The 26,125-nt window shown below is 40.4% G+C and overlaps 2 protein-coding genes across 2 annotated transcripts in view; one reads left to right on the top strand and one right to left on the bottom strand.

Moving 5' to 3' along the window:
• Positions 1-26,125, bottom strand: part of lovit (loss of visual transmission) — a 654,250-nt gene that overhangs the window by 290,749 nt on the left and 337,376 nt on the right. The window lies entirely within an intron of this gene.
• LOC139353103 (uncharacterized) lies at positions 12,076-12,894 on the top strand. Its single transcript, XM_070996348.1, has 2 exons — positions 12,076-12,153; positions 12,241-12,894. The coding sequence occupies exon 2, from the start codon at positions 12,241-12,243 to the stop codon at positions 12,664-12,666; it is 426 nt and encodes a 141-aa protein (XP_070852449.1). The 5' UTR covers positions 12,076-12,153; the 3' UTR covers positions 12,667-12,894.

Genomic DNA, 26,125 nt, shown 5'->3' on the forward strand with positions numbered 1-26,125 from the left:
TAATAAAATTTTTTAATTAGTTCTGAATTTGGAATTTAATTTTATCAAAATCGGACGACTATATCATATAGCTGCCATAGGAACGATCGGAAAATGGGTAGGAAAATAATATGAAACAAATTATAGCTTCGGTGTTTTCTGACGTATATACTATTGGGAATACCATTTTTTGCATTTTTAAATTTAGTAAATATAAGGGCAAGGGTATACAAGCTTTACCACGCCCACTCTAACGCCCATAACACTTAAATCTGTCTACCGCGCACATAACCATATATTGAGATCGCGGGTAGATGGCGCATTTCAATCTCGCTTTTCTGCTTGCATATCTCCATTTCCCTTTGGTCCCTTTAGCTGAGTAACAAGTATCTGATAGTCGATTGCCGAAGTTAACTTCCTTTCTTGTTTGTATTGAATTAAGTACCGATCGCGAACGTACGTGTTGCAAGCTTACCATTTTTCCATGTTGTTTTATTAACAGTTAATTGAACATTTTTTCGCTCTCCTTGGATTTGTATCTTCTTGTTAGATTGCAATAAAGACATTTGGTAGAAAAAGTGCAAACATATCATATCTTTTCCTTGCGAAATAATTAAAATAAGAAGTATATATTTTAAGGTTGCAGGGAAATTTCTTCAACGAAACAAATGAAATATGCTATGGTTCTACTGAATTACGATAAATATGAAGATTTTTTTTCGGTCCTGGTTTACCATTTGGCGGATATGCCCATATGTTTTCCATTAACTCAAAATTTTCAACCGACTTGCTTATCCGGTCGCTTTGCAAGTTATCCAACCCGAGAAACTGTTCCACTCATGGAATTAGTAAACAATTATTGAAATTCAATCTCAGAGATGATGCCTTTGCCTTTAGCGATATTGCCTATGTTTAAGATTCTACCTTTGCCTTTGCCATTAACTTCAAGGGCCGCGCTTTGCTGTCTTGCTAAGAATCGTGAAGTAACCACAAGCTTCCGTTCGAAGCCCAAACTCTCACGTTTGAAGCCCAAGCTTTTCCGTTCTAAGTTCAGATCAAATTGCGTTTAATTTTCAATTAAATTAAACCGGTCAGCATATTTTCATTTTACAATGCGACAGTTTCAGCATAAGCTTTTCATTTGAAAAATAAAAGCTTCTAGCCGATGTTCGTTGAAGCTGCGTAACATTGTATTGATGTAAAAGTGAGTTGAGTAAATTAAAGTCTAACACCAATAAAACAAGAATATAAATGTTTGTTTTTTTAATCAAATACTATTAACAAAAACATTAAGCTCGCAACGTGGGGCTGCGTCATCAAAAGTTAAAAAAAAAATTAACAACAACCAAGGAAGAACACTATAGTCGAGTACCTCGACTATAAGGTACCCGTTACTCAACTAAAGGGGCCAACGGGGGGTGGATATATGCAAGCAGCGAAGCGAGATTGTAATGCGCCACCTACCCGCGATCTCAATACATGGTTATGTTAACGGCAGACAGATTTAAGCGTTAAAGGCTCCCTTAGTGTCCTTCTTTCCCACCTTTGCTCTGTAAAACAGGCATCTGCAGTTGGTTCTGAGGATTGATAGTTGTTGGGTCCACCAGGGGGGTTTTTTCCTTCACCTTGGTTTCCCTGTAGGGCATGCAACTTTGAAGGCAGTGTTGCATGCTTCTGTGAATTTATCTTCTGTTCTGTCCAGCTCCTCTGGGTCTGCAATGCTTTCTGGCTGTTCCATGGGGAGGATATTGATCAGAACTTCTTTGTACCTGTGCCAGTCGGCTCGTCTGGGGTCAGCAAAACTGACCGGCAAGGGTGACTCAAGGGACTATTGTTTCTAGGAATCTAGACTGCCCAGTGTTTGACTGCGCCTACGAGTGAGTCTGATACCAATGTTAGATCTATGATCGTTTGGCCAGTTTTAGTAATGAAGGTAAGGACATTGCCCCTGTTGCATAAGAATAGGTTCGAATTTAGAATAAAATCAAAAATAGATTCACCTCTGTCGTTATTGACACCCACTGGGTGTCACAACCTATTACCAAACCTTCCCTGAGCTTTTCGCATTCCTCTGCCAGTCCTTTGACCAGCCCATCTGGGGGGTTTTTCTTTTCAAAGGCCAAGTAGGCCGATAGTATCCTTATAGAGCCGCTTTGCAGATTCAGGCTTACTGCGGTGTTATCTCCGTTGCTGTAATTGCGAAGCAGAAATATACTAAGATGCCTTTTGGCTAATATGCAGGTTCGAATTTTAACTTCTTTCAGGTCAAGCATAAGCTCAGCATAAGCCCGTTACTCAGCTAAAGGGACCAAAGGGAAATGGAGATATGCAGCAAAGCGAGATTAAAATGCGTTATGGGCGTCAGAGTGGGCGTGGCAATTTTTTTTGATCAATCGATAGGTATTGACGAGACCAATACATTTCAGTTAAAATTTTTTATCTAGCATGAAAATTGTGGATGTCACAGGTTTTCGCGGCTTGTGGGCGTTAAAGTGGGCGTGGCAAACTTTTTTTAAGTCAATCGATAGGTATCGATAGGCTAGATCGACTCGGCTAGTGATCCTGATCAGGAATATATATACTTTATGGGGTCGGAAACGCTTCCTGCTGCCTGTTACATAATTTCCGACGAATCTAGTAAACCCTTTTACTCTACGAGTAACGGGTATAAATACTATGATGATGAGAAAGAGCTTGACGATTTCTACTTTACAACTAATGAGAAAGATCTGCAGTCTAATAGAAATATAACTCCACCAAGGTCTTTCGATGATAGTGATTCCTATAATGAATTCTTTTCACATACGAATATCGAGGAAGATATAGAAGATGAGAAAAAGGAGATGAGATGAGAAAGAAGAAACCTAATAACGGAATCAAGGGTACACGAGCATACAAATATAGATATATTATTATTAAGAAGTTGATAGACAAAGATTTCAGTCCTACAACGTTTATTCCACTTCGCTCAAAAAAAGGTTTTGGTTACATGACTCTTCAGAAATCAAATCCAAACTACAATATGTATATTGGAATGATGTAAATGAGTTAGTCGAACGACTGGAAATTTTAGTAGCATCAAAAGGAGCGGGTAACACCAGCCACAATAATAAATTTTTTTCAAAACTAGAGGAATTTCGTGAGGAAAGGATTATATTTTAATGGGTATAAATAGAAAGGACAAATATGTTTTATATTTATAAACATCATATCTGTCGACAAGTTTGGATATTTTTCTGTTGATAAGGAACGATCAGAAAATTTGAAAAGACGTGTTAAGTCTACTGAGGGATTATTCATCGATGAGGACGGTAATCTAAATCTTCAAAATAAACGTATAAAAACGGATCTAAACCTTTAGACAACAATGATCTAGCAACGAAAAAATATACTGATGAGATCCTCGGAGAGTTGGGAGAAGATTTAAGAAAAATTATAACTCAAAATGTTAATCGTCGACTCACAAAAATTTCAAGCTTAGAAAATAAAATTGAATTGTATAATAAGAGGGCAGACAGCGCTGACCAAAATTTAGCCAAAATTCTGGAAAAGATTAAAACCATTGAGGACTATATATTTAAATATGTAACAAACCGATATCATTACCGAAAAAACCGCAATTGAGTTAGAAGGTGTCTTCGGCCAAAGAGCTAGTGGGATGGCTCAGAGGGCGCCGAGCTGAAGGCTACCGAACGGGTCGCAGGTTGCGGATAGCGAGCGCCCTGGTTCTCCAGGGTAGCTACGAATAAGCGTGGAAGTTGGACACGGCTCGGCTACCGCCAAGCTCCCAACACGAAGCGCAAATAAGTAGCCCCGGACAGTCAGCGGGTATCTGCGCCGTAGCAGTACCGACGTCGCGCTTGTGCTGCCGCCTCCGACAAATAGCTCACACATACCCCCCTTCCTACAATCTTTGAACCTACCTCTTCCCTAACCACACAACTCATCTCACCCCGGGCTGGACTAAGGTGTCACTCGTACCGTGCCGAGAGTCAATATGGCTGAGAGCCCGAGTCATCAAATAACTCAGTCTCAAACGGTGAGATCAGGCAAGGGGCGACCGCCTGTTCTAAGTCAGCCTTACCCGGGTACAGCGGATCTCTGCCCGGGTGGACCTGTCCCATCTCCGCAGCTCGTGGGATTTAACACAGATAACTTAATTAATAACAACAAAAAAGATAACAGCACCAAAAAGGAGCCCGACACTCTCAAAGAGTCGGAAATCGTAACCAACGACGACAAGAAAAGCAAGATCACGGCTCCGAATACCCTAGTCCATGTGACGTCTACCCCTGCCAAGGCCAGCGAACATCGCAGCCGGCTAAGCCCAACTCACCATAACGACAAGCCCAAGCCTCCCATCGGCGTAGGTGTGGCTAACCAGCTACTCCAACCTGAGGGGGTCGCCAAAGCCAGTCTCGTGGTCAGTACCAGGGCAAAGGAGTTCAAAAAGATACCACCTAACCAGGCAGGACCTCTTGAACGTAAGAAAAATTTCCGGATCCTCAAACGGCTGGCCACCAACCCGATACGTGAGGATCAAACGTCAAAATTGGATTACCTAAAAATCCAAGGGGACATAGCCTGGGCAAAGGCGGTAATCCCAGACTTCGACATCGCTATGACCATCAGGAACAGCAACAAGCGAGAGAGGAAGCAGGAGCTATACTCAGCCTGCTGACCAGGTTCAACCCAAATCTTCCGACAGACCGTTGGAAGGTGGTCAAGGTGTCACCATGAACGTGGTAATCCTCTTGAAACAGGCCTGCTGGGAACCCCTCGCATCCCAACAAAACCGGGTGAACTACGGGTTCAATAAGGTGCAACTACGAATCTACGACACGGATAAACTAGCGGCAGACAACCTGGCTGCCTGTGCGTCGTATGAACCCCCGAGCGACGACGAATTGGAGCATGAGGAGGCAACCCTCACTGGCTACGTGTCAACCGACTCGGAGCTGACAGAAGGCCTGAAGCAGCTGTGCACTCAGGACATGACCCGACCAGGGAGCACTGTTCTCCAGGACATAGCGGAGGAAGCTGAGGGTACCCAGCCCGACCACAGTCCTAAAGACGGTGCAGTTCCTGCAGATTAACCTGCACCACAGCTAGGCAGCATCCGCTGCCCTCCTCACCCGCCTGGCAACAGGCAACACAGACGTAGTCCTCATTCAAGAGCCATAGATTGTTGGTAACAACATCTGTGGCTTATCAACCTCCCTATACAAGCTATTTTACACCAAGGGTTAGGGTAAAACCAGAACCTGCATTCTTACAAAGACACACTGTAACACATTTCTTATTCCACAGTTTAGCGAAGGCGACCTCACCACGGTCAGACTGGAGCTAAACGAACACACTCATCACACCATAGCATCATTTTATCTGGCTCACGACTACGAAGGGCCACTACCTAACACTACTACACAACAACTCATACAAACACACTCATCTAAGGAACTCATACTGGGTGGGGACGCTAACTCACACCACACGCAATGGGGAAGTACAAACACAGACGAAAGGGGTGAGTTACTCTACGACTATCTCCTTCAATCAAATATATTCATCTGCTACAAAGGTAATGACCCAACAACTTTCATCACTAGAAATAGGAGGGAAGTCTTAGACATTACACTAATATCTGATCCCCTACTTAACCAGCTAGAAGCGTGGAAGGTGGGGATCGAACACTCATTCTCAGACCACCGATACATAGACCTTATAATAACTCTAGACTGTCCTCCCGCCGAGTACATTACTGATCTAAGATTAACCAACTGGGCATACTACAAAAATCTCCTCAACAGGAACCTACACGCTCCACCGACGCACGTACGCAACGGTCAAGAATTAGATAACCTAGTTAACACTTTTACTGATATCTGCGGTGAGGCCTTAAAATGGGCTTGCCCAAGCAGAACAGTCAAAACAAAGCACAAACCCCCTTGGCGAACCTTAAAAGAGAGTGTAGAACTTACTTCAGTAGAGCTAAATACAACAATAGCGAATCCTCCTGGAATTTATACCATACAAAACTAAGCCTATACAAAAAGGAAATTAGAATATCAAATCGAAGAGCTTGGGCTAATTTCTGCAGTAGCATAGAATCTACTGCGGAGGCATCCAGACTCAGAAGAATTCTAGCAAAAGCTCCAGCAACCATTGGCTATCTAAAAACCAATGCTGACAGCTGGACGGAAAACAGTCAGGAAACCCTTGAACTACTGCTAGACACCCACTTCCCTAAGAACACCCATGTAGTGGAGGACCTCCACATAGAGGAGAACTTAGACGACCAGAGTATTGACAACATTTCAAACCCTGGCCGCAATCAGTGGGCTGTCAACTCTTTTAAGCCCTTCAAATCACCCGGCCCAGATGGGCTCTTCCCGGCCCAGCTACAACGGGCACTAGACATGTCCCTACCCTGGCTGACAGCCATCTTCCACGGCTGCCTTGCTCTAAACCATATTCCAACAAGGTGGCTGGACGTTAAGGTAATCTTTATACCGAAAGCCGGCAAACCCTCCCACACCAACCCAAAGGACTTCCGCCCGATTAGTCTCTCTTCCTTCTTGTTGAAGACCTTGGAAAGGCTAATTGACATCCATATCAGGCTAACCATCGACCAAAGCCTACTCTCTGACGCACAACACGCGTACTGTAAGGGCAGATCAACAGATACCGCCCTCCACTCTCTAGTGTCCAGTATAGAGAGAGGTTTCCACAATAAGGAATACTCTCTGGCGGCGTTTCTAGACATAGAAGGCGCCTTTAACAACGTCACCCCAACGGCGATTACTGGTGCTCTGACTGAACTGGGCATTGAGCGGCCCCGAGTGGGACTCATACACACCATGCTAACCAGCAGAGTAGTATACTCCACTATGGGATCAGCCCACTCGACCAGGAATGGCAGCAGAGGAACCCCACAAGGGGGTGTACTCTCACCTCTTCTATGGGTTTTAGTGGTCAACAAACTGCTATCACTTCTAGAAGAGGCGGGAACTAAAGTGGTAGCCCACGCGGACGACGTGGTTATCCTACTGCAGGGTATATTCCCGCAAACTCTTTGCAATCAAATGGAGACAGCCTTATCCACCCTCTCCAGGTGGACAGTTGTCTGTGGACTAGGAGTTAACCTAGAAAAGACCGAACGAGTTCTCTTCACAAGGAAGTATAAGATACCAAATCTAATTCTCCCAAAACTACACCAAACACGCCTAACCCATAGCAACCAAGCAAAGTACCTAGGTGTCATCCTTGACAAAAAGCTTCTCTGGACAGACAACATCCTAGATCGCACACGCAAAGCGGCCATAGCACTCTTCGCCTGTACAAAAGCCATAGGGAGGAAATGGTGGTTTCTCCCCCGTGATAGTTCACTGGCTATACACTGCAATAGTCAGGCCCATTTTCCTCTACGGAAACATTGTATGGCGGCCTTCCCTAGAAAAGGGAAGTTGCAACCTCCGGAAGAATCCGGAGAAACAAGATCCAAAGAAGCGCAGAACTCTGCATCTGTGGGGCGCTTCACACCACCGCCACTGAAGCACTAAACACAATTCTCGATCTCCAACCCCTGGACCTACTTGCCAAAAGCTGGGCACCTGCAAAAGCGCTGAGGGTCCGCGAAGCAGCGGCATGGACAACAGGCTCTACGGGTCACTCCAATATCTTATCAAAACATACATCCTTACCACGCAGTACAGACTACGTTCCACCCATAGTCAACTTCGAAAGAAGATACAAGATCTTCATACCCACCCGTACAGACTGGGACAACCTCCCACAACAATTCGAAAACGCTGTCAACATATACACAGACGGCTCCAAGCTTAACTCCCAAACAGGTGGGGTAGTCTTCTCCCCCGAACTAGACATAAAAGTCTCATTCCGCCTACCAGACCACTGTAGTGTTTTCGAAGCGGAAGTCATGGCAATTCAGGAAGCCATGACCCACCTGGACACGTCAGTACATCATGACATAGATATTTTTATCTTCTCAGATAGTCAAGCAGCCCTAAACCCCCTCAACTCCTACACAACGAAATCAAAAACAGTCTCTGAATGCCGCAAATCTCTTAACTCATCTGAGAATCCACCTCATCTGGGCGCCTGGACACCGCAATATTGAGGGCAACTGCTTAGCAGACGAGCTAGCAAGACAGGGGACAACCGCCGATATCCTTCGTGATAAGGACACGGTAGGTATGCGCATGGCTCCATCTCAGGCAGAGATTGTATACACTTTCCAACTACCGTTGGAACTCAATCTCAACATGCCACAATTCTAGACTCACATGGCCAAGCTACAACTCGAAAAGAACAAAAACTCTCCTACAATGTAGCAGGGAAGACATCTCCACTCTCCTAAATGCCCTCACGGGCCACTGTCTTATAGGGACTCATGCGATAAGGCTGGGTTTAAGTAACCACGACCTCTGCCGCAGCTGCAAACAGATAGACGAAGAGGAAAGCATCGAACACCTCCTATGCTTCTGCCCAGCGCATAACCTAAAGCGCTTTCAAACCCAAGGCAGCTACACACTTCCGAACCTTGCGGCCATTCAGGACGTAAGCATCCAAAAACTCTTATGATTCTTAAGAAGAACAGAATACTTCGCGATAGCAGATAACCCATGAGCTAGGGAAACGGATCTGTTCAGAGATAATGTGGTATCACAAGGGGCCCATTGTGGCCTAAGTGTGGGGATTAGCATCTAATTTCCAACCACTCCTACCTAACCTTACCTAGAAGGTGTCGCTTTTCAGCCTATTAGAAGAATATGATTTAGCGAGAAATCGTAAATGAGTTGCGCGGACTATCTCGAAAAAACTTTCAACGAAGACGAGTTATTAAAAGGGGTATAAACGATCTGTGGCAAGCAGATTTGGTTGAAATGGGAGCCTTTTCAAAATATAATGGTGGGTACCAATACTTGTTGACTGTTATAGACACATTTTCGAAATATGCTTGGGGTGAGGCATTAAAATCCAAAAATGTAAATGATGTTTTCCAAGCCATGGAGAGAATATTTAAATCGGGTCATGGAACACCAAAAAATCTACAAACTGGTCATGGCACTGAGTTCTTTAATTCGAAATTTAAGGTATTAATGAACAGTTATAGGATAAATCATTATTCAACCTTCAGTACTCTAAAAGCATCAATAGTTGAACGTTTCAATAGAACTCTTAAAGAATTAATGTGGCGTGAGTTTAGTTTCAATGGAAAATATATGTGGAAAGATATGTATAGGCAATTAATTAATAAATATAATAATAGAGTGCATAATACAACAAAAATGAGTCCAAGTAATGTCAATATATCCAATGAAAAACAAGAAAAAACGAGTACCTCGACTATCAGCTAAGGGGACCAAAGGGAAATGGAGATATGCAAGCAGCAAAGCGAGATTAAAATGCGCCACCTACCGGCGGTAGACAGATTTAAGCGTTATGGGCGTTAGAGTGGGCGGGGCAATTTTTTTTTGGATCAATCATAGGTATTGACGAGACCAATACATTTCAGTTACAATATTTTATCTAGCATGAAAATTGTGAGCGTCACAGGCTTGGGCGGCTTGTGGGTGTTTAAGTGGGCGTGGCACTCTGCAGAAACAAACATGCGCTGCTTAAGAACCTTAGGAATCTGCATGCCAAATCCCAATAGCCTAGCTCTTATAGTTTCTGAGATCTCAGCGTTCATACGGACAGACAGAAATACGGACATGGCTAGATCGACTCGGCTAGTGATCCTAATCAAGAATATTTACACTTTATGGGTTCGGAAACGCTTCCTTCTGCCTTACATACTTTCCGACGAATCTAGTATACCCTTTTACTCTACGAGTAACGGGTATAACAAATATTACAAACATCGTATAAGCACCTGAAAATATTTGCTGCCAGTAATTTCCATAAGGGGGACCACGTTCATATTAGTTAATATAAACATGTCTTTGAGAAAGGGTATACACCAAACTATACAACTGAAATCTTTAAAATAAAAAAGGTGAAGAATACATACCCTAAAAAGGTGTAAGGCGAAAAGGAAACAAAGTTTTGGTTAAGTGGCTGGGGTTTTCAAAGACTAGCTGGATAAATAAGGAAGGCATTATAAAAAAAGATGTATTTTATTAAATTTTATATATATATTAATTTGTATTTAACATATATCTTATATTAAGTGTAATATTAATATTTTTGTACAATGTTTTAAAGTAAAATTAAAAATAATAAAAATACTTTTTACAAACTCAATATCATTTTTATTTATATTTTCCAAAGTCTCGATCATAATAAAACATCTCCAATTCAACTGATTTAAAAAATAATTCTTTTTCAATATGTTCCTTTTGAAATTTAAGGCTATTTAATGATTCTCCATCGTTTACATAATTATTTTGTATCATCTCACCCAAGCTAAATGAACTTGATTCCAGCCATTCAACAATTTCTAAAATGCCTTTTTCGATTAATCTTTGATGTTTTCATGATGTCGTACCATGGTCTTCATTACTTAACTCTAAAAATTGTGTTTTGTTAACATTACGTTTTCTTTTGTTATCTTTACCACAAAGAATTTTCTTGTTTACTTTAATTGTAGTTATTTTGTGTGCTTTTGATCTAACCATTGTTCTATTACCATATAGTGAGGCGCCAGATAATAAAACGTTTTTATAGTGTTCAATTGTAAGATTTCGTGAACTCACTCCCTTTGCTTTATTATGTGAAGATTCAACTTGATCTATTCTGTAACAATAAAACTTTGAGCACAGACCTATAAATTCTGTCATGCCTTTACCGTTAAGCTCATCTTTAAAAAACCATAAACTTTTTTTGTTAACTCTTTTGAAGTTATATAGATTAAGTCTTTCATCTGAATAGTCCGATTTTTCTTCAAGATCATGACGAATATCTTTATAAAACTCATCCGTTTTTATTGTATATATAAATTAATCAGTATCCATATAATTTAAGAGTAACTTTTCCTGAAACTTTGGCCTCATATATTGATAGCGAAAGTCATACACTTTCCATTTCGATAAGTCTAATACTGTGAATCCTAAATACATTGGCCTATTGAATAGAACGGACAATCTTTTCATTTGAATTGCATAGAAATTGTCATTAATTTTATTTGCACTATGAAAATGGGATTTTGAAATTAACGTTGTGGCACAATGTGCTTTTCGTCCAGTCTTGGTTCTATCCGGAGCTTCCCATGTACTAACAAGCTTAATATCGACCCTGCGCTCGGGATCTTCCATTGGTTTTCCGTAAACAGAATTATTCATTAATTTAAAAAAATCTTTTTCAAATTTATTTATTGCATTTTGCCTATGTAAAGTATTTAGATCAAAGAAATTCTTTAATAAATGTTTTTATAAGAACTGAACTCCTCTATGGATCTTTTTCAGTACACCCAAAAAAAAAACCAAAAGTATACACTTAATAAGCGTTGTGTTAAAAGTATACTAAAGTTAGTATAAAAATGTAAGTATTAACTCAACACTAATAAGTTTCAACTGTATACTTTGTAGTGTAAGTGCTCTACCAAAGAGTATAAAGCGTAAACCTGTAGTGTTATTTTTAAACTACACCCAAAAAAAAAAAACCAAAAGTATACACTTAATAAGCGTTGTGTTAAAAGTATACTAAAGTTAGTATAAAAATGTAAGTATTAACTCAACACTAATTAGTTTCAACTGTATACTTTGTAGTGTAAGTGCTCTACCAAAGAGTATAAAGCGTAAACCTGTAGTGTTATTTTTAAACTAGTCATATTTGACTATTTAGTTTATAATTTATACTTTTGGTTTCAACAAAAACTTAATGTAGTATAAAGAAAATGTAGTTTCAAGTTATTACAAAATAGTTTCATGCCAACACTTTATAGTATTAAGCTTATACCAATTATTATATGAGTGAGACTCAGTAGTATAAATAGTATACTGAACATTAAATAGTTTTTCATGGTGTGAAACTAGGACAATAGCGAATATTCGAACATATATTTTGGTGTAAAACCAGGACAATAGCGAGTATACGAACACAGAAAATGCTACCGGAGTTGGCGTTGTTGGACGCGTTAATGATTATTGTGATGATTTATCTCTGTGAGTTTGGTCCCGCATTTTTGTGAATTTTGTGCCGAGTCAACATGTAAGTAAAATATTTGTTCTAAAATTAAAAAAAATCAATATTATATTGTCCCTGTTGGTAAATTTTGTGTGTATTGTGTATTTTCAGATGCAAGTGCTTTGCGCACGCGTACAGATGCATAACGCGAAGGAGCTAACGAACTCGACGTACCGCCTTTGTGCTGTCAGAACAGCGAGTGCCTTCCGGACGACGCAGCGCTCGTCATTGCAGGCCAAGTTCCCCTATGTGAACTGGTGCGGGAGCCACAGAACCAAGACCGAGGTGAAGAGGAGTGTCAGGATGCAGAGCGTCGACAACTGGCAGGCAGCCTGGGACAACTCCAGCAAGGGACGCTGGACGCTGGACGCAAGGGTAAATAGGAAGCACGGCCAGGTAGATTTCTACCTCACGCAGGCGCTGAGTGAACATGGTTGCTTTCGAAGCTTCCTTAAGCGCTTCGGACACGACACGGAGAACGGTTGTCCAGAGTCCGGCAGTGGGATTGTTGAGGACGATCAGCATGTCCTATTTTAATGTCACTGCTTCGGGTCTGATCGCCAAATGCTGATGAAGACCACCGGGGCAAGAGTTCGGCCAGCGACGGCAGCCTACGCAGCGAGTGTACTGCGAACGCTGCGTCGCATCGAGAATGAGAGGAGAGAAGCTACAGCCTAGGTGGCTACCATTGCGCTAAGCAATACCTTGCGGTGATACCGCGCAATCACGGCCCCTACTCTTGTTGCATGTACTTATTTTAGTCTGTATATACGTGTTAGGTAAAGGAATATAAAAAAAAACAAGAAGGAGCTAAAAACATGAGTTGTGTGTTGCGCAAAATATGAATATTTATGAAATAATAACAAAATAATATGTCAAATAGTAATAAAAGAAAAACAACATACAACTTGATTTTATTGGGTTTGGGATACCACGAAAAACAAAATAGTATAAATTTTATACTACAGGCAACGGGGAAATCGTATAAGTTTTATACGAAATAGTATAAAATGTATACTAACGATTTCGATAAATAGCTTAAAAAGTATACTACGGCTCTCTAGATTAGTATAATATGTATACGAAATAGTATAAAACGGAGACTACATAGGATAGCTTTTATACTAAATAGTATAAAAAGTAAACTATCAGCATAAATTTCAGTACACTGATTGAGTATAAATTGTATACTCGTTAGTTTAACTTTGATAACTTCGAAAGTTTCAGTTTAATACTTTCGGTGTCATAAGGTTAATACGCATCTTATCAAGATATTTTTGACACTCAATAGTTTAGTTTTAATGTACGAATAGTTTAGTTTCTATGATCATTTTTTTTTGGGTGTACTTACCCATTCTGTATACATTGTTGCAAATTCCAATAATGTATTTCATAATTTTTCTCATTTCCCAGGTCAGCAATTAATTTTTTACCTTATCTTCTTTTGAGGCCAGACAATTTGACGGACAAAATGGAAGATCATGTAAACGGTATGGATATATTAAGTCCACTTCCAAAAAATAACCGTAATTGCTATCAATTGGAATATTATGAATATTAAAATTGTCTTGTTATGGTAAAGGTTGTGACATTGCCCAGCCATACAAGTTATTCGCATCCACATATACTAAATATATAGACTCCTTCGAGGAATCATAATCTGACAAGTATTTATTATTTGCTTTTGTATAACTATGGCAACATTGAACTAAACCACCTCGAATGCTTGTCGAATATTTGTAGTTTTCAACATTGCTTCCCAAGATAGACCTGGTGTCGTAAAATACTGAGCTGGGTCAAGTGAATAAATTTGCATACAAATTTTTCGAAAGATTTCAAAAATCTCGGTTAAAAGGAATACATCAGTTTTCAAATATAATTCTAAATAATCTTTAAGAGTTGAACATGAGAAATGCGACCAAATTTTAAGAGCTTGATCATAATCTTCCTGAGAACATTCCCTTTCCGTTAAATTACTATAGAATGCTTCCCTTTGTGGAAGGGAAGTTTCCTCGAGTCTACTAGCGGAATCTAAACATTCATAGGGATATATACCCTCCTTACGCATTAGTCGAAATTCAATATCATTACTGAAAAATGATTTTACAGTGTTCAATTGATCATCAACTAAATTAGAAGCTAGGGTATCTAAACTTGATGGCATAAATCTGTATGTATCGAGAAAACGAATTTCAAAACTATTTCCACTTAAACTATTTATTTTTTTTTAGACAGAATTATAGTTTTCCTTATTGATTGGTATTAAGGAAATTTCAACGGGAATCTTTCCTAACTCTTGAAAAAATAAATGACAGTCGTATTTCGAAAAATTATGAAAAAATACTGGAATACATATCTTTACTTTATAATCCAAGTTACATTTGGAATGACAATGATCTCTAACTTTATCAGTCCCTAAACCTTTCTGACAAATAGAACAATTCAATGAATTATCAAATATTTGTTGGTCATCCAAACTCATTCTCATAGGAACTATTTAGTGTAAGTACTCATCACTCAGTTTAGTTAAATTTGTTATCAATGAATTTACAAAACTTATTCCCGAATTTTTTCCGGTTTCCAAAACAAATTTTACTAGTCTAGAATCAAAAGCACACTTTATATAATAAGCATATGATATTGGAATGTGTTCATTAATATTAAAAAATTTAGGGCTCACTTCAAGATTTTTCAGTTCCAGAATGCATTCAAAATCCGCGTAGACAACGAATGGAACTTGAAGCTGATGTTGAACTTGGGTAATTCCTATGTATTATTCTGGGGGTGTGGCTTCTTTGAGACCTTCCTACTACAGAGCGTTTTTTGTTTCAATGCAGGTTCCTCAGTCTTGGGAAAAATTAAACACACATTGCAGAAATATTGCGCCCTCTTCTGATTACCTCTTTGAGCAGTTATTAGTATTTGAATCTGATATATATACAAATTATTTAATTGCTTAAAAGAGAAAAAAAATGAATAAAATAATTTACCTTAAAATATTTTTAATGTACATATAATGTCCGAAATGGACCGTTTTCCAAAAACAACATATTGATATGAAGAGGTTTTTCTACTTCCGATTGAAAAAGTGGTCCTATTATTTCCTTCGTATCTTCATTATATCTAAAAACGTGCAATATGAGTATTCTTTTTTAAGAAATGTTTTATACATTTTATTTCAAGGGGGAAAGTCAACCTTGTGAAATCTAATTCTATATTATCACTTAAACGAATTATCTCCAGCGATATTTATTGACATATTGACAATATTATATGCCGAACATCTTTGCGGCCTGTTAACAATTTTTAGGCAGAAATGAAAGCCCATTTAAAACAATGTTGATCATTTTCGTTACAAACGTTAACTATTGCTTTTTTCGTTAAAAGGAAGCGAGGTAGTGGTATGAAAGATGAACCAGCCATCGTTTTGTAATGATTCTCATTCATTTCTAAGCGAATCAGTTTTATAAGAGACCATCAACTATCTCGCTCTTGAAATTTTTGTGTTTTGGAAATTGTTTCCATGTTATGTTCATGGAAGATACATTCTAGGTCAGAATCTTTGTTCATGATCGTCATTTTACTTTGAAAACTTTTTATTTTAATTTCTTCAGATTCATCTTTAAAAAGAACATACTCTGCAAACAGTTCAAAGTTGACTTTTGCTGAAGTATAACTTTCTAATAGAATGCTGAGATGAGGTAGCAGTGAAAATCCAGCTTCACTCAAGAAATTCTCAGGTAGGATCAAGTGCGTTCCATCATTTACGTACATGTAATGGAGTATTCTTCCCTTGAATCCCTCAGACATTTTTTGACTCTTCCGTCAAGGTTTCGCTTATGCAACTCTGAACGGACATGACATGGGCGGGTACGATGATATTGAAGATGAGAGGTGCATATTTAAGTTTTTTGTAAATTCAAAGACAATATAGCTAATTCTAGTAGGTTACATCGACTGTTCATTGTTAGAAGAGATGAGAAGTATTTATTTTGAAAATGTTTGATACAAGTGTAACCAATAGGACACCATTAAATCAATAACGGAGACACCAAATCATACAATAAAGGAGAGTGTTGGTTAGAAGAGGTCGCACATACTTTGCTTGCAGGTGGGAAAGGAAAGGTCATTTTTTAAATACACCATCATACTCAGGTAGCCAATAGGGGACAGTTTGGAAAAATCATTTCGATTTTGGGAAAAACCAAAGATTTCCATTTGTTGAATTTCGAGAATGTACATCTTTGGGTAAAAGAAGAGGAAAATCCAAGATTTTCATTAATTGAATTTGGAGAATGCACATTTTTAGGTAAAAGAAGAAGATGAAAACCTGTATAAAATTTCCTTATAAATTGTTTAAGCATATTTATAAGAGTAAGACGAGATTGTTGACTTAGATAGACAACATGCAATCAGTTAAAATAAATAACTTTCTGAAGGTATTTGACGGAATTCTGTTCAATGCACATTATGTACGGCTCCAGTTCAAACAATCAAAACTCTTTGAATGTGATGGAGGTAATATGAAAACATCTATCATATGGACACCTGCGTGTGGAGCAATGATGCAGCCACTGAGGGAGTTGATACTTGTGTATGCCATCGAATTTCGGATTACAAAAAGGAAGCACTCAACATTATGAAAATATAAAAAATGTAGAAAAAAAATGAAAGAGATTTAATAGCATAATAAAACATGTTCGCAATTTCAAAATAAATTAATAAAACTTTTGTTATGCTACAAAATAAACTTCTGACTTTTTATTTAGAGTTAAAATTACAGGTACGGAGAATGGAAAATATTTCCTTGACTAAGATATGTCGGCTACTTGCGAGTTGTTGCGCGGTTTCAACCCCTATTATGGGACGTATTAGAGCTAGTAGTCAGTCGTGAGGTCGTTGGCGTGAGGCCCATGATCTTGTCAATGAGCGTGCGTTTTCAGAATCATTAACTTGTAAGATTTATTTTATTGGGGTTTTGATTTCTAAATTAGTTTTACAATCATAGAAAACATTATTCCCCAACATGATCGGACATGTCCCTCTAAGGCAATCATCTCTGAATACTTTGGGTGTGCGACCTTTCTCACGTGCACAGCAGCACCTGTGATAATGGGGCAAAAGGGTACGTGATCACAACTTTCCCAAACATGATCGGATATGTTCCTCTAAGATAACAACGTTTGGATACTTTAAGTGTGCGACCTTTTTCATGTGCTCCTTTCTCACCTGAATATTAATTGCACATAATGAGGGGAAGGATACGTGATCAATATTGTCACATGGGGATGTGGGGGCGATGAGGGCAATTAAGTATACTCTTTATGGACATGATCATGACATTTTTATGATTTCAAAGCCCATTAAAATCAGTTAATTTATTGAATTATGAACCTAGAACCCGCATATGTTAATGAGGGGAGAGGGGTTCCATTAATATGCTAATTGTCCCAGAACCCGTCTTTCCCTACTACTTATGTATGTTTAGACTAATTGCTAAATTCTTTCGGTAAAATAATCATCCCTTACATAAACTTCCCTAATTGCATTTTCAGTTTTCATACTTAAGGCGTATAAAAGATAATATATATATTTATTTATTTTTATTTAAGAAAAATTGTACTTAAGTACATATAATTTTTTTTTTTACTTATATTAATATATTATACCCGTAAAGTAAAAGGGCATACTAGATTCGTCGGAAAGTATGTAACAGGCAGAAGGAAGCGTTTCTGACCATAAAGTATATATTTTCTTGATCAGGATCACAAGCCGAGTCGATCTAGCCATGTCCGTCTGTTCGTCTGTCCGTCTGTCCGTATGAACGCTGGGATCTCGGAAACTATAAGAGCTACGCTATTGAGATTTGGCGTGCAGATTCCTGAGCTTCTTACGCAGCGCAAGTTTGCTTCAGCAGAGTGCCACGCCCACTCTAACCCACAAACCGCCCAAAAGTGATCCTACAGTATTGATGCTAGATTAAAAATTTTAACAGAAATATATTGTTCTCATCAATTCCAATCGATTGACCCAAAAAAAAGTTTGCCACGCCAACTTTAACGCCCACAAACTGCCCAAACCCATGACGCCCACAATTTTCATGTTAGATAAAAATTGCATCTTGAGTTGTCATACTTAAGGCGTATAAAAGATAATATATAGTGACGTATCCATAGCACACCACACTCCTATGTACATGTCCTCACACCCACACATACATGCTCACATTACGCAGACACTCTCGAGACACCCTCTAAGAAATAAAAACCCAAATTTAATTGTCAACAAGCCAATGGAAAATTACCAAACCATAAAAAAACAAAAAACCAGAGTTTATAGATTAAACAATTAGAACGAGCCGCTGTTCAGACTGTAGGCACGTTCCCACAATTCAGGATGCTCAGATTTCGGGACCCAAGTCTGGAGTCCAAAGTTCAAATTCAGAGAGTCACTGAATAACAATAAATCCCACTCACAAAAAGATCTAAAGCTCAAAACCGAGGTATGATCGTAAATGAAGTAGGAGTTAGAGAGCGAGTTCAGTTTGAGATTTGTCAATAGCAAGTGTATAGCAAGTGCAATAGTGTATCAAATCTTAGACTAATTAATCTAACTCACAGTCATATGACTGATGTTGTGCTAAAGGGGCCCGAAAGTTATAGCTGGCTTGGCAGGTCATTGCGTTGTAGACGGGATCGGCTGGAAACCCGAGTGGCTTCCTTAAGACGTTGTTTTGATGACGGCGATCTGTTGGTTTGCCAGGCACGTCGCAGGAGCCTCTTTTCTAGGACTAACCGTTCAATTTGCAGATTAGTTTTGAAGTGGTTGGTTTGCACGTCCCTGCCTTGATGTGTTGAGATAGTGGCTGCCTTCACGAATACTTTTTCAAGAGCATCGGTAGAGCAGTCGATGTCCGCTTCGATGTTGAAGTGAGGGGTTAATTTGATGTGTGAGCTTACATACTTTTTATATTTAAACCCGTTGGTTCTGTGCGACGTCAGCCTGAGGGGGTGATCTGTGGTTTTTGTGCTTTGAAGAAGAGTTATTAGCACTGGCGAATGGTCTGACGACAGGTCAGAAAGCGCTTTGGCGCTTATTATATTGCGGGGAATGTTTTTTGTCACCGCAAAGTCTATTAGGTCTGGAACTTTCCTGGGATCTATTGGCCAGTACGTGGGACTGCCAGGGGAAACATAGTCTAATTTTTTGTTCGGTTTTATGATTGCATTGTATAATTGCCTCCCTTTGGGAGTCACAAGGCGTGATCCCCAGTGCGTGTGTTTGGCATTATAGTCCCCTGCAGCTATAAAGCGATCTTCAAGCAAGTTGTAGAAGTCCATGAATTGTCCTTCAGAAATTGTAAAGCGAGGAGGGCAGTAGACAGCGGCTATGGTGAGGTTTCCGTTGCCTGACTGCACTTTGATAGACGTGGCTTGCAAGTAATTAGTTGAAAACCTTTGGTGAAAGTGGCGCTTGATGCGTTCCCTGATTAGGATGCCGGTTCCGCCGTGGGCTTTACCATCTGGATGGTCTGTGCGGTAGAAAGTGTAGCCTCTTATTTGAAAGTTGTATTTGTTTGTGAGGTGCGTCTCTACCAGTAGCATAATGTCGATATGATTTTCATTCAGGAACTGTGTTACTTCAAGGTTGTGCCGTGAAACGCCATTGGCGTTCCACATTGTTATTCTTAGATTTACCATCTGATTATTTGGACTGCTTAGCTGCAAGTAGCTGTAACACCATGTTCTGGTTTTGAACCAGTGTTTGCATGGTCGTTTTCATGAATGACATGAGTTCCATCATACTTTGTTGCATGGTGACCAACATAGTTTCCAGAGTGCTTTGCGACTGTACTTGGATCTGCTGAGCGTTTCCTAGATTAGACTGGAGTGCGTTTTCCGTCCCCGATCGAAGGGCATCGGCGTATGAGAATCCCTTCTGGGTATTTAGTTGACCAAATGAGGATCTTGCAGCCGTGCCGAAAAATACTTCCGGCGTCGTATGCGAGTAAGTTAACGCATTTTGGATATTCTGATGACGCGTTGCTATCACTTTTCGCATGCGGTCCTTCATCCCCTTGTAGACCGGACAGCCCCTGTAGTTTGCCGTGTGGTTACCTTGGCAGTTAACGCATTTTTTCTTTTTGGGGTCTTCTTTGTTGGCAGGGCAGTTAGCCGAATTGTGGAAGTCTCCACAAGTTACACAGACTGTTCGAAGCGAACAGTATGCCCTGGTGTGTCCATACTCCTGCACTTCATTTTTCTTCAAGACTCTGCTGTCTGGCTCCAGCTCGACCCTGAAGAGTGGTTGCGGCTCTTTTTCCCTGTTTATAATGTTACTGACGTTCTTAGCAGAAAACCCTTTTTCCTTGAGCGCATCGATAACTTCCTTGGCGGTTACGTCGGGCTGGATTCCTTTTATTACCACTTGCAGGTCCTTGCTGCTTTTTAGTTGGTACGTGTAGTAGCTTTTCCTAGCTTCCTCCAGGTATTTGGATACTGCTCGGAAATGTTCTTCAGATTTGGTCTGAAGCTTGGTTTCGTGGATATCCCCTTTTGTGACCGGAACAACATGAAAGTTTCCGTCTCCGGTCAGCGCAACAATTTTGTTGACCAGGGCGTTCGAGATTTTCTGCCTAATGTAAATTGGTGGGGGCTTAGGTTTCGGTTGGGTCTCCTGAGCCCGTCCTGATTCATTTTCTGCTAGAAGCGCAAATCGATTGCTGTCGGATCTCCCGGTTTATTTTTGACTTGTTACCTACCGCGGTGTTCTGCGGGCTAAGCTTACGCTTGATATGGATGTACCGATCTAGTCCGGTCTTTATGGCCGGACCCGCTTGCTGAATTTTGTTTTGGTTTCGATTTGTTGTCGGGGTTTTTGTTGCCGTTGTATTTAGAGCTGCGGTTGCAGTCGATACCGAAATAATAGTCGTAGCTGTGGTTGTCGTTGGTTTTTTTGCCGTAGCTGTAGTTGTTGCTGACAAATTTAGTGCGGATGCAGAAGTTTTACCGTTGCATGTTGTTGGTGCGCCAGGGGTCGAAACTGATTGTGGGGGGGGGTTTGCATTGTTGACTCCAAGCCGTCGGAGTAGTGGTAGCCGTAAGTAAGCATGGTGAGCAAGATCGTGCTCTTTGGCTATCGACCGACAGTAGGGTCGTTTTTTGCACTTCGCTATCACGCGTTGAGACATACGAAAAGTAACCGTCTCTTCGGCTCGCGGAGCTGAGTCGCTCTTTATTCTGTTCGTAGCTCATTGAGCTTTTATTAGCGTGGCACTTATTTATCATTATAAGATGAAAAAATGTATGTGCTAGTTAAAGTCATTACACCAATTTTGTGTTGAAACCTAAATTTCTTTGTGTTTTAGCGTCTTTTCCCTTATTTGAAATTAACCAGTTTAGTTTTTGTGTTTTGTTTGGATTTAATTTAACAACTTTCTTGCACTTTTCGCGGAGCTCGCACAAGACACGTCCACTCTCTTCAGCGGTCGCGATATTATCTGAATTTCGAATTTAATTTTAGTTTAAATCGGACGACTATGGGAAAATAATATGAAACAAATTATAGCTTCGGTGTTTTTTTGACATATTATCTTATACTATTGAGAATATTATTGTTTGTATTTTTAAGAATTTCGAATTTAATTTAATAAATATAGCTGCAAGGGTATACAAACTTCTGCTTGCCGAAGTTTACTTCCTTTCTTGTTATAACTAACAACCGGGTCCACAAAAGATCTTTGTGTTTTTCTGACCCAGAAAATTTCGGTAAATTTCGGCGGCGGAGTGAGCTGCAGCGAAAAGCAGAGTTTGTGGTAGAGTGTGTTCTGATTTTCACCCTTTAAAAATGGGAATTCGTGCAAATTAATTATTTTACTGGTGAATAATTTAAAAATAATTATTTTTCTTTTTTATTCACTAAGTTACAATTTTACAACTTTTCCCTTATATCAACTTTTAAATTAATTTTCACAATTATGCTTTGATTGAACCGATCTTCTAGGATGCAAAAACGGACTGCCTGGCCAAGGGCCGGTTATCTGATAAGCAAACCTCGGTTTAAGAGAATTGGGGAACTCATTAAGAGTTGGACAAGAGTTGGGCTCAAGAGAGTCGGGAAATTGGGTGATCAAATTCTCTGCTCGATTGCTAATCGGATTACGCTGCAGTTTTGAGGCTCGCGGGGTGTTGACCGGGTGGTCGTGTTTACATTAGCTGGACCCAGCTTAGTTTATGTTCGGAGGACCGCGGCGCAATTGAATCTTCATAATGAATTTCGACTGAAGTGGGGGAGCTAATTGGGATTCTGTGAGAAAGGTGAGTAAGGAGTTCCCAGCTAAGAATTGTTTATAAGAAATTGTTTACGACTTGGGTAAGGCGGCTGGCCGCTTGAGCTGGAAGGCAATCTCAGCTAAGAATTGTATATAAAGAGTTTGTTGATAAATTGGGTAAGGAGGCTGGATAACTCTCCCCCTTCTAAATTGAATCGTCCCGATTCATTGGAAGTGACGGATAAACTGAATTTAGATGATTTGTAAATTTGACTATGATTTCATCCTCAGTGGTATTTGCATTTTCGGACATATTATTTTCGGTGTCTATTTCAATATGAATTTTCCTTGGTTTGCATAATAGATATTTTTTGAGCTTAAGTACAAGCGTGATAATCAAATATTAACGTTAATCAGTATTAACGTTATTGGGATTTGAGTTTTTTCAATTTGAACAAAGGGGTTTAATATGTTAATGTTATCGAATGAAAGTTCCGAATCATTTTACATATGATATTCGGATACTAAATTATTATTATTCTGCGATATATTCTATTATCTTATGGTCCAAATTAGAGTAGGGTATATTATTAATTGTAGTAGTACTATTAAAAGTAAATAAAAATGACCCATTTAGATGAGTATCATAAACAGTATTATAAGCATTTATAAAAATGGCTCCTTCTCCTTTATGACAAAGAGATTTTTCTCCATTTAGTAGCCTAGTACAACAAGTACTTTCTGGGCTTAAAGTGCCATAATAATTAAATATTGTCTTAAAATTAGAAATTATATACAGTATCTGTTGTTACATTTACCGACATGATTTACAATTAGCAGTTTTTTATCATTGTGTGAGATGGATCTTGCGTTATACACTTCGCAACGGTTTGTTATGATGGAGTATTTTATATATATTACAATTAAGTCTTGGTGTATGGCGATTTTAATTTTTAAGAGGTTAGGTTATGTTAGGTTAGGTAGGAGTGGTTGGAGATTAGATACTAATCCCCACACTTAGGCCACATTGGGCCCCTTGTGATACCACATGATCTCTGATTAGATCCTTTTCCCTAGCTCATGGGTTATTTGATTTCGCGAAGTATTTTGTTCTTCTTAGGAAATATAAGAGTTTTTGGATGTTTACGCCCTGAATGGCCGCAAGGTTCGGAACTGTGTAGCTACCAAGGGTTTGAAAGCGCTTTAGGTTATGCGCTGGGCAGAATCATAGGAGGTGTTCGATGCTCTCCTCTTGGTCTTTCTGTTTGCAGCTGCGGCAGAAGTCTTGGTAACTGAGTCCCAGCCTGAGCGCATGAGTCCCTATAAGGCAGTGGCCCGTGAGGGCATTTCGGAGAGTGGAGATGTCCGCCCTGCTACATTGTAGGAGAGTTTTTGTTCTTTTCGAGTTGTAGTTTGGCCATGTGAGTCTAGAATTGTGGCATGTTGAGATTGAGTTCCACCGTTTGTTGGAAAGTGTGTACAGTCTCTGCCTGAGATATAGCTTGCAGGTAGGCATGGGCATACCCACCGTGTCTTTATCGCGAAGAATGTCTTCGGTTGTCTCCTGTCTTGCTAGCTCGTCTGCTAGGCAGTTGCCCTCAATATTGCGGTGTCCAGTCACCCAGATGAGGTTGATTCTCAGATAAGTGGCCATCTCGTTAAAAGATTTTTGGCATTCAGAGATTGTTTTTGAGTTCGTTGTGTAGGAGTTGAGGGGGCTTAGGGCTGCTTGACTATCCGAGAAGATGAAAATATCTATCTATATCTGCCATGACTTCCGCTTGGAAATCACTACAGCGGTCTGGTAGGCGGAATGAGACTTTTATGTCTAGATCGGGGGAGAAGACTACCCCACCTGTTTGGGAGTTAAGCTTGGAGCCGTCTGTGTATATGTTGACAGCGTTTTCGGATTGGTGTGGGAGGTTGTCCCAGTCTGTACGGGTGGGTATGAAGATCTTGTATCTTCTTTCAAAGTTGACTATGGGTGGAACGTAGTCTGTACTGCGTGATAAGGATGTATGTTTTGATAAGATATTGGAGTGACCCGTAGAGCCTGTTGTCCATGCCGCTGCTTCGCGGACCCTCAGCGCTTTTGCAGGTGCCCACCTTTTGGCAAGTAGGTCCAGGGGTTGGAGATCGAGAATTGTGTTTAGTGCTTCAGTGGCGGTGGTGCGAAGCGCCCCACAGATGCAGAGTTCTGCGCTTCTTTGGATCTTGTTTCTCCGGATTCTTCCGGAGGTTGCAACTTCCCTTTTCTAGGGAAGGCCGCCATACAATGTTTCCGTAGAGGAAAATGGGCCTGACTATTGCAGTGTATAGCCAGTGAACTATCACGGGGGAGAAACCACCATTTCCTCCCTATGGCTTTTGTACAGGCGAAGAGTGCTATGGCCGCTTTGCGTGTGCGATCTAGGATGTTGTCTGTCCAGAGAAGCTTTTTGTCAAGGATGACACCTAGGTACTTTGCTTGGTTGCTATGGGTTAGGCGTGTTTGGTGTAGTTTTGGGAGAATTAGATTTGGTATCTTATACTTCCTTGTGAAGAGAACTCGTTCGGTCTTTTCTAGGTTAACTCCTAGTCCACAGACAACCGTCCACCTGGAGAGGGTGGATAAGGCTGTCTCCATTTGATTGCAAAGAGTTTGCGGGAATATACCCTGCAGTAGGATAACCACGTCGTCCGCGTGGGCTACCACTTTAGTTCCCGCCTCTTCTAGAAGTGATAGCAGTTTGTTGACCACTAAAACCCATAGAAGAGGTGAGAGTACACCCCCTTGTGGGGTTCCTCTGCTGACATTCCTGGTCGAGTGGGCTGATCCCATAGTGGAGTACACTACTCTGCTGGTTAGCATGGTGTGTATGAGTCCCACTATGGGCCGCTCAATGCCCAGTTCAGTCAGAGCACCAGTAATCGCCGTTGGGGTGACGTTGTTAAAGGCGCCTTCTATGTCTAGAAACGCTGCCAGAGAGTATTCCTTATTGTGGAAACCTCTCTCTATACTGGACACTAGAGAGTGGAGGGCGGTATCTGTTGATCTGCCCTTACAGTACGCGTGTTGTGCGTCAGAGTGTAGGCTTTGGTCGATGGTTAGCCTGATATGGGTGTCAATTAGCCTTTCCAAGGTCTTCAACAAGAAGGAAGAGAGACTAATCGGGCGGAAGTCCTTTGGGTTGGTGTGGGAGGGTTTGCCGGCTTTCGGTATAAAGATTACCTTAACGTCCAGCAACCTTGTTGGAATATGGTTTAGAGCAAGGCAGCCGTGGAAGATGGCTGTCAGCCAGGGTAGGGACATGTCTAGTGTCCGTTGTAGCTGGGCCGGGAAGAGCCCATCTGGGCCGGGTGATTTGAAGGGCTTAAAAGAGTTAACAGCCCACTGAATGCGGCCACGGTTTGAAATGTTTTCAATACTCTGGTCGTCTAAGTTTTCCTCTATGTGGAGGTGCTCCACTACATGGGTGTTCTTAGTTCAAGGGTTTCCTGACTGTTTTCCGTCCAGCTTTCAGCATTGGTTTTTAGATAGCCAATGGTTGCTGGAGCTTTTGCTAGAATTCTTCTGAGTCTGGATGCCTCCGCAGTAGATTCTATGCTACTGCAGAAGTTAGCCCAAGCTCTTCGTTTTGATATTCTAATATGCTACTGCAGAAGTTAGCCCAAGCTCTTCGTTTTGATATTCTAATATTCTTTTTGTATAGGCTTAGTTTTGTGTGGTATAAATTCCAGGAGGAT

This window comes from Drosophila suzukii, chromosome 3, assembly GCF_043229965.1.
Source record: "Drosophila suzukii chromosome 3, CBGP_Dsuzu_IsoJpt1.0, whole genome shotgun sequence".
NCBI lineage: Eukaryota > Metazoa > Arthropoda > Insecta > Diptera > Drosophilidae > Drosophila > Drosophila suzukii.

Excerpts from the sequence above, each read along its gene's own strand:
- LOC139353103 (XM_070996348.1), top strand. The coding sequence starts at position 12,241 with ATGCAAGTGCTTTGCGCACGCGTACAGATGCATAACGCGAAGGAGCTA.